The sequence below is a fragment of the Argopecten irradians genome, chromosome 15 (assembly GCF_041381155.1).
Source record: "Argopecten irradians isolate NY chromosome 15, Ai_NY, whole genome shotgun sequence".
Lineage (NCBI taxonomy): Eukaryota > Metazoa > Mollusca > Bivalvia > Pectinida > Pectinidae > Argopecten > Argopecten irradians.
The window spans coordinates 27659937-27677873 of NC_091148.1; the positions used below are offsets into that span (position 1 = coordinate 27659937).

General features: G+C 35.1%; 2 protein-coding genes across 2 annotated transcripts; both read left to right on the forward strand.

The window, feature by feature from the left end:
• The first annotated feature begins 824 nt into the window (after window positions 1-824).
• LOC138309489 (uncharacterized) lies at window positions 825-8132 on the forward strand. Its single transcript, XM_069250698.1, has 5 exons — window positions 825-970; window positions 4121-4215; window positions 4759-4846; window positions 5553-5805; window positions 6967-8132. Exons 1-5 carry the CDS (start codon window positions 919-921, stop codon window positions 6986-6988), a joined length of 510 nt encoding a protein of 169 aa, XP_069106799.1. The 5' UTR covers window positions 825-918; the 3' UTR covers window positions 6989-8132.
• Window positions 8133-9303: 1171 nt separating this feature from the next.
• Window positions 9304-17859, forward strand: LOC138308739 (sialin-like). Its single transcript, XM_069249764.1, has 9 exons — window positions 9304-9402; window positions 9779-9917; window positions 13859-14052; window positions 15720-15953; window positions 16394-16481; window positions 16691-16786; window positions 17087-17213; window positions 17486-17538; window positions 17720-17859. The coding sequence occupies exons 1-9, from the start codon at window positions 9304-9306 to the stop codon at window positions 17857-17859; spliced, it is 1170 nt and encodes a 389-aa protein (XP_069105865.1).
• Window positions 17860-17937: the final 78 nt, after the last annotated feature.

The following is a 17937-nucleotide window of genomic DNA, read 5'->3' on the forward strand; positions in this document are numbered from 1 at the left end:
TGTATATGATATAGACAATAGTTAACAGGATGGCATGGTTATTTGGTGACAGAGATATAAACCGAACCTTGTTGACTTGCTAAAGAGAAATGTACAATATTTTGCATATTTCACCAAAAATAACAACACAACAATCTTAGAGTTAACAGTAATATTCAGGCCTGATGCATACACACTTTTTGTTTATCACCTTAATTGTGTCCAAGCACACTAAAGTTTTTAAAGTTGTACATTTCAGTTTAGCAAGTCAACATGGTTCGGTACACATTTCTGAATACATATCAAAGACTGAAACTGTTGTAATATATTTTGCATTAAGTTGTATTTCCACATAAGGATCTTTAAATAGATTGTCACATTTTTGAAATAGTTTTTCCTTAAAAAGTAAATTGTTCCAATTTTTGTTTTAGTTTGTCAACGATGACAAGAATACAAACTTTACAAACAGCACATATTCAAGATTAGTATACCTAAAAGTGATATACATCATCATATCTCACCTAGGGAGAGCCTATTTATCGACAAAAAATTTAGATCAAGATACTTACGATAATGCACTATTGAAATTTCTTAAGACGAACCTGTATGGTACGAAGTTCTGTTTATTATGAAGTAGATCCATATCCCTGGTTTTGCCTCCACTTTATGAATTATCGTTCGATACGAAGTGACTTCGTGAACCGCCAAGTCAATATGTGCTTTATAAAAAAAAATTCTGGTATTATTTTCTGAAAGTGCTAGGTGTTTTAAAATGAAAGATAAGGCCGAAAATGATAATCAAATGATAGAAAATGAAAACATATCAAAAAGTGTATCCAGGAGAGTGTTACCGACTTTATAATATCAGATTCTGAGTAGCATTCTCTGGCATCAATATTGCAGGCTGTTACTGGTTCATGTTGGAATCACGACTGCGGGATGAATGAAAGGTGTCTTTCGAGGGAGAATGGGTACACATGTGTCCAGCATGGTAAGTTTACTCAAATATATTTCTTTCCGAAATTATTTTTTTAACTATGTGAGTTTGACTTATTTAATAGTTATAATATGAGACAGGCTTCTGAACACAATTGTCTTTCACTTCACATGGATTGAAAATCCATTTTTTATTCTATTTGGTCATTTGAGTTTCATGTCTTAGCTGATCTACATACTTTTATCTTTTGATAGTTATTTTTTTAATAATGTACAGATGTAACATCATTCGTGTTTCAAAATGCATAACGAATGATTTTTTTTAAATCTATATTACAATTTTTGCGTCTTGAAAAGCTCAAGCAAAAATTTTTTTTGAAATACTCAATATCATAATTAGATAGTTGGGCTTAGTCGCGATCTAGATATTTGGTAACGATTTCTTTAACAAGCTTTTAATAAAAACAACATACTGCTAGGAAGTGAAGCTTAACCCTAAATCTAGCAGCCACTGACACTAAAGTATCAAACGGGGATATACGTGTCTGCTTCTATCTGGGGAGTAAGACAAAGGTTCTGTAAACCACCTTTCTTTCGTGTGTGATTTATTTTCGCGAGGTTCATGATCAAGGTAAATTCACGAAAGTCTTGACCATTAAATTCAATTGAATTATTAATTCGCGAAACTGAATAGCCGCGAAAATGTTTCAAATGGGAATCGCGAAATTAAGATGCCGCGAAAGAAAGTTGGTTTACAGTAATCTTAGATGGGTCTGTCATGTAGATAGAAATATCTCAACTCTCGTGTGAGATAATGTCTGACCACCAACGAATATATTCTCCCACAGTTAAAAGACAATTAACGAAATTCCATTTGAATTCACATGAAGCTAAACTTAAATTGAATTCACACAGAGCTGACTTTAAATTGTATTCACATGAAACTGACAGAAAATTAAATTCCAATGAAGCTGACCTAATTTTAATTCACATGAGGCTGACCTTAACTTGAATTCACACGAAACTGACCTTAACTTGAATTCACACGAAACTGACCTTAACTTGAATTCACATGAAACTGACAGAAAATTAAAATCCACATGAAACTGACAGAAAATTAAAATCCACATGAAACTGACAGAAAATTAAAATCCACATGAAACTGACAGAAAATTAAAATCCACATGAAACTGACAGAAAATTAAATTTACATTACGCTGACCTTAATTCACATGAAACCGATTAACCCACATAATGGTGACCTAAAATTGAGTTCACATGACTCTGAACTAATATTGAATTCGAATGAAGCTGTCTTAAATTGAATTCATATGAAGCTGACCTTATAGCAAATTCATACAAGGCTGACCTTTTATTGAATTCACACGAAGCAGATCTTAAATTGAATACATAATTATGAAGTTAACCTTAAATCGAATGTTTCAGCATATGTTTTTTGTGTGAAATATGCTGATATCTTGAGTTCGTAAAGGTTACGGCTGACCTTCTGCGTATGTGCATGATTAAGTGAACCCGGATGATGGTAGAAATAGACAGCCGTACAATTTTAATGAAGCACAAGATCATAATTTATAAATGAAGCGTCACTAATGCCTTTTATCACGGTCATTATAGTCTTGTTAATGTAGAGGAGTGTCCTTTTATTCTGTATTGCTTTATTGCACAGGGATCTGTCATTTTAAGACGTTGTATTGCTTTATTGCACAGGGATCTGTCATTTTAAGACGTTTCATGGGTCTAGATAAAAAATAGGTCAAAATTCTACTCTGCATTGTACTACTATACGCTTATAGGGTGGAGAGCTCCCCGAAACAAAACTTCTACCCACCTAGCTTCAGCGGCTAAAAGTCACGTTTCTACCAAGCCTTTACAAAAAACGGTTTTTGTTCCTGGTTAGTGGGGTAAAACTTCAATGGTAGCCGTAACAGATCGCTTAATTAAAGCTGACAATGCAAGTTAAAAACATGCATTTGAAATTTAAAGGAAAATATATTAGCGAAATATTTTTTAAAAATTGTTTCTGAGACATCCCCTAGTTATGACAGTGTGGTATCTAAGGAAGTGACAGCCATTTTTCTTTTGCTCTGCTTAGTAACCTTCACTGGCCAACCCCCTATATAAAGCACGGGACACTTGACACACGTGTGTCATTCTAAACATGTCTTGTCTCAGATACACATGCCCCGATATTGCAAATAACAATGTCAAATTGAAAATAAACACTGCACTCACCTGAAAATATTTCATTGATGTAATAGATGAATGTGTTGTCAGCTATATCCCAACATATGTCCAATACGAACTAATAAAACACTTCAATATACACCAAGTTTTACACGTACATGTACATCGACACGTGTGTGTCCTTGATAGTTGTCGCTCGTTCGGGTCAGGTACGTAGTCACGTGTACATGGTCAAGTTGAGTGCATCGAGTACGATGATATACGTGGAGATATGTGGACGGATTATTGTTTGGATTTCTATTTACTTGCGTTGGAATTTTATTTTGAGAAACATCTAAACGACAGCTTAGAGGGGTTGACATGTTTTCTTGCTTAAAAAAGTCCCATATAGTTTTACAGATGAGGGTTTTGTTTACCTATTTGTAGGTGACATATACTGTGGACTACTAGGTGTATGGGTACACGAATGAGCGCACGTGTTTCGATTCACGCGCTTTATATAGGGGTCGGTGAGTCGTCGGAATGTAAAACAAAAATGGCTGTCCTCAACCGGGGAATGTCTCATAAACGATTCTTGAACAACGAGTATACTTATTTTTAAAAAAAAATCATTTTAATAATTTTTGACTTGCATTGTCAGCTTTTTAATATTTACTGACCATAACACAATGCAATCCTTTATCCTGCAACCAGAATTCGCATAGTCGAAATACACCAACCTCGAACATTTTTGCTGTGTTCGGCACTGACGGAAAAAGGCTGTATTTTGCCTCGTGCTCCGATTCCATCGACCTCCTATTGGTTGATCAATTGTTTAAAAGTCGAACATTTTTGTTCATAAAAAGAATACATGACCATTATCTTAAAATATGTGCTGTTTTTTTACTCGGGACAGGAAAACAAAAGTTGCTCCGTGGAGGCATGGTGTCTATCTTAACTTTCGTCAAAATACAGGTTATATGTTACGACACTGACCATGTATTCTCTATTTATATCCCAGGGTTAAGTACGGTCCGGTGTCCACCTACGTCCGGACGAGAAGGCGACACGTGTGTCTGGCTAGTCTTCAGCAACACTACACGAAATCAAGCAAAGGTCTGTATGTAAGATTTTTTTTAATTTTCTCGTTCACAATAAGAAAAAACATAGTTCCTGTCGGTTTTCCATCTCTAGTACGCATACGTTGTTGCTGCGATAATGTTAATTCATCAATTAATTTACGATATACAATATTATGTGAGCGTCGTTGCTTACCTTCCACAATATAATATGTTTTCTTGTTGGTGTCTTACGAAAAAAATCGGTATGATATCGAAATGACAGTGAAAAATTACTATCGTAAATAACTCTTTCTGAAAGAAAATCTGAAATTTTCCAGTAACTTTGCATTATAGAAATCTAGTAGAAATGTATTTTTATTTAAATAAGGATTTTTGTGACAATGTAAACTTTTAATGTTGTAGAATGTGTTTGACAATATAAATCTTTAATGTTTCAAGATGTGTTTGATAATATAACTGTTTAATGTTTCATGATGTGTTTGATAATATAACTGTTTAATGTGACAGGATTTGTGTGACAATATAACTGTTTGATGTTTCAAGATGTGTTTGATAATATAACTGTTTAATGTGACAGGATGTGTGTGACCACGGAGGATCTCTACTAGAAATCAACAACCCAGACTTTGATGACTTTGTAAGAAGAGTTGTATATTTCTTATGTGGTAAGATATTTTCACGTTATTGTGACTCGGATACAATATTCCCCAAACTTTCTGTGCATTTAGGGACTATGGTAGAGTGGTTAATGTGTCTAGTATTCTACTGCTAAGTGAGCGTAATGATAGTCAACTACTGAGGCGTAATTAGAACGACACCGGGAAACATAAAACGACCCGCGTTATGAAAATTAACATCGCATTACTATATTCAAATTTTTCATGAAGTGTAGCATTATCTGTAAGCTATTCACTTTTGAAGCTCTGCTAAACAAATAAACCAGTTTCACAGTTTCATTAAAAAAATGAAAGCCGGTTCGGTAAAGGTATGCACTTTTGAATAAGGTTTTCATGCATTGTCGAAGTTATTACGTGTAATTACTTTTTTATCATTATGTATATATTATACCTTGATATTTTCTGAATATAACATTCTCATGAAAATATTTATGGAATAGTTTTATGTGTATAAATATTCCTTATTATACCTTAATATCGACCAATACATAGAAAATATTGATCAATATTGTCTCATAAATCAATTATATGTAAGAAACAATAAATGCATTATAAATGGAAAAGCAAAAACATTCAATTCAACAGCCAATGGTTGATTAGATGCCATCTCACGATTAAACTGAACCAGCACGAGACGATCGTAATAGTGTATTATGAATATTGATTTCAGATTATCCTTATTTGTAAATTACAGGTAGTTTAAGAGACATATGTTACCCTATCAAGTTCTGGTTTGGTCTGGAATACTCGGACGATATGGCCGCTTTAGTCTGGAGTTCGTCTGGAACCAAATTGTTGTCGACTGACTTCCACAAATTCCAGTCGTTCCCTTCAAGCATTGCCAATGGACAGTGTGTAGGGATGGAGAGGGTGGTCGAGGGAGGCTCACCTCTCCAGTGGACTCTGATGGACTGTGAGGATAAAAACCTGGTCCTCTGTTACTCTGTGTAAGTATATTGTGTCGTGTATTTACATGGTGTTAAAGGAAAGGGTCGTTGTTGTGGCTTGTAAATTGCGTGACAGGAGAGGGTCGTCGGTGTGATTTGTGCATAGTGTTCATTACGATTTATGGCATTTAGTTGAAGGAACATACTTCTGTGGTTAAGTTGATAAATCTAGAGCAGTAGATATCTACGACCGGGACCGGGGTACAAGGCTTTAGTTAATATGTCAAGAACACATGATATCCACGACCCTGGGTACACGGCTTTAGTTGATATATCTAGAACAGTGGATATCCACGACCGAGACCTGGGTACACGGCGGGAATGGTTGTTTACTCCGTTCGTGTCCATTGGCTATAACTCAGAAGGACAATTTACTTTAATTGCCAACAGGTCATTGACATGTTATTCAGTAGAAGCAGTAGATATTCAAATAAAAATCAACATAATTATCGCTGCACACTTGAAAGGATTGTTCATTAATGGATTTTTTTTTATTTTGTACACGCTTATTTTTTACAGTTAATTAATTACAAACAACTCAACTAACACAATCCAGATTTGTAGATTTTTAACCTCAATTTTATAACCATGGAGGTAGCCATTTTGTCCAAGCAACATCGAGTCTTCACGTCACGTCATTGTTTTATGACCTCACTCTGACCACTCCGTTCAATATAGGATCATTCATTTTCTACGCCTTACTATATCAATTGAAAACATTATTTCGTCTCAGGGTATATATATACTTAGCTTTGTTTTGCTCTTTGGGCTTTTTCATACTTCGTCCACAGTCAAGATTCTGGCAGCAGAAATATTTTTGCCCATTTCCAAAGATCACCAGAACGTGGCCCCTACTGGGATACTGTCGGACCCTCTTATCAGATTGGTGCTTATAATTATTTTTAAACTATTCGATAAACTACCTTTTAATCTAAGTTTTCGTCGGTTGTTCAAGATATTCTTTTCAAAATCAATACGCAACGTCAACAAAAATAATTGGCCAATCAGAAAGCCAGATTTAGTATGAAAACAAAGAAGACATGGTTATAATCATGTAACAAAAACTAATTTGACGTGCATTGCTGTGTGATATCCATTGGGCTACCCTTCACCATCACGTACTGTATTAATCATATTAATTCATTCTCTATTATTTTTCAGAAATGCTATACACTGGACATGAGCTTAGAAAGCTTAAGATAAAGACTCGGCGGCTGTCAAACCTCTGAACAGAAAAAACTAGCGTTACACTGAAACTAAACCTTCAACGGGTATAAAAGTGACAGAACAGTGAAACAAAATAAAGTTTCAATAATTCTAGAAGGATCTATGTTGATAGAATTCTCGTATGTTATGTGTTGTTAGCATAGTCCAATTTGATAAGTATCGTGTCTTGTGTATTTTTTGTATACCCCCAATATGATTAGACTCTTGGGATATTGGTAGGAACGTTTTGGTCTTTTAAAATGTGTGTAAACCTGATGTCAGCGAGACCAGACTATTTGGCCGATATTGGCAGGTTTCTTGATTATAAAGGTTTTAATAACAAAGCACCAAGAAGAAAATGCCCTACATTTAAAGTTATATGTGCCGTAACTGGCCGAAAATTTTGACATGTTATTTTTTCTTCAATTATCTATTTAAAACCATAAGTTTTAATGAATAAAGCTGTGAAAATCATTCAAATGGACAGACAAACATATATGATGTCTTATAAACATTAGTTAGAACACACAGGTTATGCACTGTGAAATTCTTGTTTTTAAGCCTTATACATGTTTTGATGAAAACATACCTTCTGAAATCACTTTTCAATTATTAAGAATACTGTACAAATGTGAAATGAAATTGTAGACAACAATATGGCTTCATGGTCTGACCGTATGTACTCATTTCACTACACTGAAGATGTTAATATAATGATTTTTGGCAGTACTGCCAAAAATCATTTTCAGCCCTTATTTGTACATGTAAATTAAAACCTCTGAATCGAAAGTATTGTAATTCTCAAAATGTTGGTAACTTCTGGTGTTGAATAACATATTTAAAGCTCGTCTTGATTCGTGAGTATGAAAAATACGGCACATATAACTTTAAGCCCAAATAAAGAGGGATGCAGATTAGACAAGGACCGGTTATGTCAGGTTACATTATAATATTATACAGTTGTTGACTTGGGTTGAGTGAGGACAACATATGATTTGATGGACCCGAAGACAAACTGTTGCCCTAGGCCGGAGGCCGAGGGCAACAGTTTATGTGGGGGTCCAACAAATCATTTATTGGCAGAAAACCCAGTCGACAACTGTTTTGTTATACCCATTGACTCCAAAACAAATCAAGAATGCATTGACGTCACGAAATTGCAGGTATGACGTCACTCAGGTCCAACATTTTAACAATCGATTTTAACAGTTCGTTGAACCGCTCGACGGAACAGTTCATTTATTGGCATTTTTGTCAATAGAGTTCATATAGAAACTATTTTATAGGGGTATAACAAATTATATATATATTATGCATGAGATAGTTGTATTAGATTTGTTTTAGGTTTTTGGTATTTTGACAAGAAGAAAACTATTAAAATGATTTCCATAGTATGGAATGCTAATCATCATTAGAAGTAATCATTGCATTCATTATTTTAATTCATCTTCATCATTTCTGGAATTCAAATTCGGCCATCATTTAGTATCTTATAACCTTTGTAATGTCTTCATCAGTCCTAAGTTACATCATATTGATCATGGAATTCCTCATTTATTTCAATCACTTTTTCATCAAATATTCATAAATTCATCAACGACTGCATTCATGATTAAATTAATCATTTCTGGATGCAAAATTGAGTCATCGTTTAGCATCTCATTAAACATTGCATCATTTTCATCAACATTTTTGCATCCATATATCTGATATTGCTAACCTGAAGAGGCAACAGTAAGAATTGCCACTCGCCGCTAAGAAGATGCAAAGTTAGAAACCACAAAAACCATGCCGATGCTAGAAACATGCATTTAAATGACAAGTGAAATTGTTGTGACCTGAAGAAGCAACAGCAAGTCATATCTTCTATAACACAATCATCTCTCCGTAGAGTTAAATAACTACGATAAGGAGGTTCCACTTCTTGATCCGACGTCATTTCACCTTAATCGAAAAAAATATTGGTTCTTGACATCAAAGTTCAAACATTATTTTTGATAGGAATACGACAAAGTCAACATATATCATGGCTGATAATAGACGCGACGACCTTAATGTCGACATTTGGATGGAGACGTCAGAGACATTAGCCTAAGTTACGGCTGGTTTTAGGGCAGTAAAACCTGTATTTCTCATAGAAAGGGAAACAACAGCCAAAACTCAAGTAACACTAGTGTCTCTCCATAGGTATTTATAAATCAATTACCAGCATTATAGAACCCCAAATGTCCCAAGGGCACACAAAGGACACAGTGAGGGATATGGCGGATATACGTCGACAATCACGAAGACATGTCAACTCTGCTTGTAACTGGCATAGACTTGAGAAAGCGGCACATATCACTGAAAAGTCCTAACCCACGAACTAGTTTTACGAGCGACACAGTTAGAGTACAAAATGACCCCCTTCCTGCCGACGATGTTCAGATCCATAGGGATCTTACGATTAGAGGATATAATATGATGAATCTATACAGATAAAGGCTTAGAGTGGACGGTCTCATCACCAACTGCCAGACGGGGATCGTCTTGTGATCGTTGACAAAAAGCCAGAACACATACCCAAATCAATCACAGTTGGTGAATACCGTGCTATCGTCACTTACATGTATAAAAGAGACATACACAGATAAAAACAAAATGCAAAACTGCACTAACTGCCTACGCGAGGAACATACTTTTCGTCAATGCCCTATTGGTTGGCTCTGTAGAGTTTGTGGAGTATCTGGGTATAAGATTTCTGACTGCCCAAAACCTATTCTATCAGACCCAGAAGATCGGGAAAAAAGCAGCGGTAGACATTGAAGATGATGACACACAGGAACTTAGCGACGACGACGACGTTGACGACGTAAAACAGCAGAGACGAGACGATACTGAACATGAGTCATACTCCAGTATGGAGAGTAGAACAGACCAGCCCAAACAGTCTAGACATACTGTGCCTACCCAAATGTTTATTTATGCTAAAAAAAATCGGTTTTAACAATTAGATGGGTTATAACTCTTTAAAATCATATCCGATTTGATTTAAAATAATGGGTTGTTATCAAATGGATTTGAAATTAGCCGAGGTATACGTCAAGGTTGCCCATTGTCTACTCTGATCTTTGTGATAGCGGTAGAAATAATGGCAGCTAGATTAAGATAAAAAAAAAGATTAAAGGAATGCCGATAAAATTTAAAAAGAATGTGAAAGCTCATATCCCAGTTCGCAGACCACAAAACAATATTTCTAAAATCAAATTTCGAGACAAAACTGGCCCTAAATTTCCATATCGGAATATGGAAAATATTCAGGACTAATGCAAAATGAAAAAAAAACCACTGAATGTCAATGGTTAGGTACATGTACTTGGAAAAATAGAGAGAAGATGTATGAGAAGACTAATTTTCAAGTGAACCCATAAAGTGCTTTGGCATATATTTTGGTCATAATGAAAAAGCTTTGTGAGGAATTAAAAATTGGGGAAAATGGTTTACAGGATAAAAGAAAGGCTGAAATAATGGAAGAAAAGGAAACTATTCATAGGTGGAAGAATAAAAATAATTTAAGCTCTAATCATTCCAATAATTTCATACAAACTAACAAACATATAATTAACCAAAAGGAATAGTAAAAAGTATTCAGTTACTTCTATATGATTCCATATGGGAAAAAGCCAATAAGCCAAGGACGTCTGAAAACGTGTGACATTGAGTCGCATAGTAATGTGTTGAGAATTTTGTGGTAAAACGGCTTATTGATGAGAGTAAGGCTAACTGGAAAATTATTCCAAAAAATATGTTCAGTATATATGGCAAAGACTTTTGGACTCAGAGAAATTATTTTTAGTAAAATAAAAGAAATAACATAATTCTACTGTGATTTTAAAAACATTTACCAACCAGAAGAAAACACAAGAAGTGTCAAAACCAAACTTTACGACATCAGAAACCTTATGCATATGTTATCAATAACAAAGACAAATATCAGCAACACGCTCATATTTATTCATTATAATCTCAATGACAACAGGCTAAAATAATTTAGATGGAAACTGTTACACCTTATAGTACCATGTAAACAAACTCTCCATAAATGGAAACCAACAGAGAATTCCCTTTATAATTACAGGAAAGTTAATGAAGATTTGCATCAAATGTTTATAAGAATCATCAAGCCCTTTTTGTTAAAAATCAACAGTCTGCTAAAACTGCTTTACATCACGAATGACACAATTTTTTCTTCGAAAAGCATGACACTGGGTTACAAATCCTCAAACCTTTCCACAATCAACATCCGTTTAACAATCATAGCTTACGTAATTTATAATAATATTATTTTGTTTAGATTATTGTTAAAGATCGCAATTGCTGTCATTATTGATAAAGATATATAATTGTACATCATTATATTTTTGGTATGTTTATTTTTTATCTAACGGTCAATCGACAGCCACAGTCATTAGGACAAAACTAACATTAGCAATGGTACAGCTGTTATGCGATGCTTTGAAGTCAGCTCATTATATAATCAAGCGATTAAAACGCTTTCATGATCTAACGAACGTAATCTTCATGCGGCTGAAGATCACTGCTGTTGCTCTCTATTTGCAAGCGTTCAAGTGATAGACCACCTTCTAATATAATCATCTGACCACAAACGGAATATCTGTTACGGAAATAAAAAAATATCCCTTCTGTTGTGTGGGTTTTCTTCTCAAATGGGAGGTTTGGGGACAAGGATAGATTGTGAATAAAAATAAACAGAAAATTCGGCTCCGTTATTTCCATAAATTGAACTTTTTAACATTGCATAGATAATTGTTACTGAAAAATAAGGCCTTGCCTTCAGTCATATTATTCTATAAACTGGTGGCCGGTCATGTGTTATCCCCTGTAGTAATATTGTGGCGGGAAACATTATGTACCTACATATTGTTGCTTATATGGCGGTAGGGAATATTGATAGGTAAAACTGGTGACTGGTCTAGATTCACGTTTGGTGGTTCAGACGCTGCTAGATAAGTTATCGCTATACACGTCAGATAACACATCGTATTTACATTGTCCTATAATAACTTAACAACAACACCAGTTTATATCAAAGATGTGAGTAAAATTACACACTATTTTTCTATGGAAGTTTAACTGCCTGCTATCGGGTGATATATATCACAATGTCGTCTATAAAAAGAAACGACGACGAGAAAAAAAGTTTAATACAGAAGGGAACACGAAACAGAACAGATACACTACACACAGGTAAATATTATACCAATATTGACTTTTAGAGAGGTTGAAATGAATTTTTAACAACCTGCGCTAATAAAGCGTTCTAAGGTTGACACACATTTTTAAACAATAACAATATTGATAGTCTAAGACGGATCATTATAATTATAAAGCCTTAAACATCTGACGTGATTTAGATATAGACTCTGATAACATATGGTACCAAGGACCTTTACCAACACAATGGTATTGATTTATGTATTGACATCTACTGTACTGCTCTGTAAATTATAGTTTAATATTAATTCCCTTACCTTTCTTTATTTAGCTGTTAATATTATCTTAATTTTGTCCAGTGTTTTAACAACGAGGATGGATAATGTTCAATGATTGAGAATAAAGAACATACAATGTATTCTTTATCAGCATGATATTTTGAGTCATACTTTTAACTTTCAAATTTTCTGCGGTTTGAATTTCCCACTTCTATAGACGACATTGATATTTTTATCATAACAGTTCAGTTTCAGTCACGTACGTATCAGTATGTATAGTGTTGTCTAAGTGTGTAGGACAGTGTGACGGTTTGTGCACACTAACTATCATATTGACCTAGTTTTAAGCGTTAACATGTCAATAGGACGAAAACAGTGACGATATTTCATCGATATTCGTTAAGCATTTGATTTATGCTTGTGATATTTCCTCATGGACATTACTATTTTATCAATTTACTAATTGATTTCTGAATAGAGGTAAAATATCAGTTATATTATTAAGAATCTTTCATATGTGAATATGACAAACAGAAATATTCTACCCGAGAATCACAACATGTTCTAAAACCTTGGGCTTGTGATGGTTTTTACAGCATTTTGTGATTCCAAGGCTGGAATATCCCTATCCTTAATATCTATATATGCATGAGCATTTTTCTCTCATACCACGACATTTTACTCATTCTATTACTATGATTATCAACCTCATCTGCAAGTCAATTCATTTTCAATACAAATCCCATTGTATCTTTCAAAGTAAACCCAGAATAGTTTTTTTTAATAAAAAGGTTAAAACTGTTCCTAGAAAATAGAAATTTTGCTGACGATGTGACGTCGTGAGGCTGTTTTGCATGGGTAGCCATGTTAACCTAAGGCAACAGGAGCGTATTGCTCGAGACCAGCCAGTATTACACTTATAGGTATGAGAGAAAAAAGAGCGGTCATGCAGTGTGAGGGTTCTATAGTTAGGATCTGGATACGTGTAGGCAGTACCGGTACTCCACGCTCCTGGAGTACCAGTGGCTGTGCATATTTCGTCAGGCTGAACTACTGACCGAACTATGATGCCAAAGTATTTCCTATTTTATTTGATTCACTACTGCTAGATTTCGATTATATGAAAAATCCGGTGGTACATTTACAGTGCCAGTGAATGTCGCTCTAATCGGCATTTGATAATATGGAAGTCGTGTTAACTTATGCCAACCTCGCCGTAAATCTTATGCAGATTAGCTCATGGAAAGAATTCGATCGTAGCAGACGTGGTGTCGAAATTATTTTAAAATAGTAATCTGATATAAGGAATACATTTTATTTGTGGTGTTTATCATTATTTTTGTGTTTGTTTACAGGCTATGGCACGCGCCATACGTTTACGATTCTGTCCTTCCTTGGGTACTTCAATCTCTACACCATGCGATTTAACATAAGTGTAGCCATAGTTTCCATGGCGAATCATACAGATCCCAAGTCCGACCTAAACACTACAGTAAACGATGTGTGTCCGGGACCGAATTTAAATAAAACGACATCGACAACGTACCAGGTAAAGTGTTAATAGATATTCTGTATTTGCATATTACAATTTGTACATAGTTATCTGCCCTTTTGGGTAACGTCAATTTTTTCTGAGAAAACGACGTAAATTGAGGTCACAAAATATTAAAGTAACAATCGATACCTACCAGCAAGGGAACTAACTCCGTAAAAGATGCAAAGACGGAATACAGTTACTGAGGTAAGGCTATACTACTGGACTTCCACTAAAACATGTATAATGTGTAACACGTTTTTACAACCGTTCATGGTTATAACATAGTAATAGCCATTGGCCGTCAAGGTTCCTATTCCGTCTTTGCATATTACAGAGTTAGCTCCCCTGCGGGTAGGTATCGATTGTTACGTCATTATTTTATGAGCGCTATTCACGCCGTTTTCTCCGAAAAATATGACGTTACGCTCGCAAACACATGACGTCACAATCAATACCTACCCACAAGGGCAGATAACTCTGCAATATGCAAATTCACAATAGGATGTCTGTAGTATTTGTGTAACAAACTCTGAACATAACGAAGTAATTTTATTTGTCCCCAGGGGTTTTTACAAGATGTGCGATGAAAAACACTGAAAGTAAGATATTGGCGAGTCCAAATTTGACCATTTCATTTCTAATTTTTGTGATTTCTGCCTTGATGTGTTAAAATTCCGATTATATTTATGATGACGTTTGGTAGTGCAAGACTAAAAATAACATAAATATCGCCATGACGTCACAATTATCGTGCTATCATTGGCCAGTTGGTTGATTAGGACGTTCGTCTTTTTCACATCCAAGGTCACGTAGTAACTGCCAAGGTCATGTAGTAACTGCCTCCTGTTGTATGTGTGAAGTACGTCATTCTAACAGCCAAGGTCATGTAGTAACTGCCTCCTGTTGTATGTGTGAAGTACGTCATTCTAACAGCCAAGGTCATGTAGTAACTGCCTCCTGTTGTATGTGTGAAGTACGTCATTCTAACAGCCAAGGTCACGTAGAAACTGCCTCCTGTAGAAACTGCCTCCTGTTGTATGTGTGAAGTACGTCATTCTAACAGCCAAGGTCACGTAGAAACTGCCTCCTGTTGTTTGTGTAATGCGTTTTTAGGAGCATGTGGAATATCTGTGTTGAAGCTCCTTGTTATAGTGAAACTCCCATTTATAGTGCTATTTCACATAAACATGCTACCAGAGACACAGACCAATGACATCCCACCTGGTCACATTTTACTGACGATTGGTAGGCGCCATACTGAACGCTAAGCAGGAGTTTGTTTCTTTTAATAGACTGTGGGGAAAACCTCAGGGTCTTCCTCGGTCGGATATAAGCGTTCATCATATACAGATAAGACGGATGACCATGGAAATGACTATTGTTGATGACATATGTTTATTCAATATACGAGCAAATCATCTTTATATATTCTTAAAAGACCATTGTGCAATATATAGTTAAACATTGAACTGCTCTCAGTTAGCAAGAACTGTACAGCTCTCCAGTTGGCATTCATCCTCGCAGTTATTGTATAATTATTTAACAAACAAAACATTTGAAACACGGAAATTATCGAACGAGAAGTCCAGGTGTCGGTTTTAATACTATAATTTTACTGACAAGTCTACACATTTATTTTCCGATTATAATTCTTCCGTACTTTATTTGATGATATCCAGGCTGCCGCGTTCGATTGGGATGAAAGTACACAAGGGCTGATACTTAGTTCGTTTTCGTACGGCTACGTCGCCACACAGATACTGGGAGGGTTCCTGGCCACAAAAATTGGAGGAAAGCATATATTCGGCTACGGTGTCCTGGTAACTGCCATTCTTTCCCTAGTTACGCCAGTGGTTGCCGGGGTCGGGACTTGGGCTCTGATTGCTCTTCGGGTGATTGAAGGCTTAGCTGAAGTAGGTATAATTACGTTCCATTTCATCGCATGGTTCTGCAAAACAGGATTGAAACTCATATGACACTTCTTTGACTTGTAGACATATATCTATATTTAATATGGGTAATTTTACGATTCGAGTAATCGTCAAGTTTTAACTCTATTATTACTTAAATGAGATCAAAGAACGTTTTCGGGAGCGCTGTTTGTGATCGTGTTGCTATTTAAAGAACTCCTGTCAAGAACACTAATCTAAAAAATAGAACATTACTATTGCCTATACCTATTGTCTGAAAGATCGGTCTTAGGAACATATCTAAGCTCAGTACCCTCGATATATCATTGATGTTTTTTGGTGATATTATAGAAAACTGATGATTATGTATCCGCACATATAGAAATACGCAATCCACAGATTGTTTGGGATTTGACGAAAACTAAAATGTTATTTGATTTTAGGGAATGACATTTCCGGCTATATTTGCAATGCAAGGCAAATGGACCCCTGAGATGGAACGCAGTTTTCTACCGATTATCTCAAGCTCTGGTTAGCGTCAGTGTACTTTTTAGGTTTATGTCCTTATTTTTATAGTATAAGTAACATATTTACTAATTCATGAGGTAATTAACCAATCGCAAGATAGTATATAGCCATGTCCATTAAACAATGTTTGTATTGTTTGTTGTTTTTGGTTATACGGGTGACTCATGGTGGATGAACAGAGACTTAAAAATGAAACAACCCCACTTTTCCAGGTGCTACAATTGGCAGTGTGGTTGTTTTACCGGTAACTGGTATCCTATGTGACAGCAGTTTCCTGGGAGGATGGCCCTCTGCTTTCTATGTCTTTGGTATTACTTAATTATTATGTATTGTATATCAAATAAAAATGTTGAGTATTCCCTCTGATTAAAAAAAAATGGAACAAAATATTTCCGTCATTTGATTTTTTTTAAACGCCAAGTAAAAATAATTATTATTTTACAAATGACATCGATATCGAGATACAAATTACCAATAACTCAAATTATAAAGAAACACATTGTCTTTTCTTTGTCTAATATATTGTATTTCCTTAACATTCAGTGAACTTTAACATGAGTAACATGACAAGTGACGATGTATTTATTACACAACCTATTTGTTATAAGGTGGCGTATCAGTTTTGTGGTTTATATTCTGGCACTTTTTGATTTATGAGACCCCTTCCGATCATCCGAGGATAACAGCAGCCGAGGAAATTTACATTGAAAGTACAGCGTCTGAAAAGAAAGCAAGGTAATTTCAAAATACAAAATTAAAAACATTCCTCGACAGTTTCTGAAAAAAATGAATACTAACAAACCTGAAACAACAAAAGTTAGTTTAATCAATAATAAGATGTAATCATAATCGGAGCTTTCTGCTACATCTATAAAAATCCTTCCGATATTTACTTGCTAATTTTGCTCACATTCAAACTACTTACCTTGGTGTACTTTCAATTAGAAAATTGATATAAAATGACCTAAATTGTAGTCTGTAGATTGGATGGATATTTCACATCATAGCTTCATAGAATCTTACTCTGAACTTGATCGTGTGCTCTTGTTGTTTTACATAGGTAAGTCTTGTTTTTTTTTTTTGTTTTTTTTTGTCCGTCAAATGCAAAACGCGCATATGAAGTATTTATTGAAATAAGTAAATAAAATGATATGATTTATTAACCTCTTTTCTCACTATTGTGTATGATTTCGTTGCCCTGTCAGTATTCGCCATGTTTCAATTTTTTTTTTACATTTAAGAAATACCCAACTCCCTGGAAAGCGATATTTACATCTTCTGCAATGTGGGCGATCCTTCTCCTGAACTTGCTACAGGGCTGGGGCAGATATATCACGAACATGTCGCTCCCGCTGTACATGAACAAAATACAGAAGTTTGATATTACACAGGTAAAATATTATACATGTTATATTCATATGTACATTAACAAAATACAGAAGTTTGATATATTACACAG

Coding starts and splice junctions, on each gene's coding strand:
- LOC138309489 (XM_069250698.1), top strand. CDS start 919: ATGAATGAAAGGTGTCTTTCGAGGGAGAATGGGTACACATGTGTCCAG. Junction 4,216..4,758: donor CTACACGAAATCAAGCAAAG/GTCTGTATGTAA, acceptor TTAATGTGACAG/GATGTGTGTGACCACGGAGG. Junction 5,806..6,966: donor CTGGTCCTCTGTTACTCTGT/GTAAGTATATTG, acceptor ATTATTTTTCAG/AAATGCTATACACTGGACAT.
- LOC138308739 (XM_069249764.1), top strand. CDS start 9,304: ATGTCAACTCTGCTTGTAACTGGCATAGACTTGAGAAAGCGGCACATA. Junction 9,918..13,858: donor GTCATACTCCAGTATGGAGA/GTAGAACAGACC, acceptor GTTTGTTTACAG/GCTATGGCACGCGCCATACG. Junction 14,053..15,719: donor CGACATCGACAACGTACCAG/GTAAAGTGTTAA, acceptor GATGATATCCAG/GCTGCCGCGTTCGATTGGGA.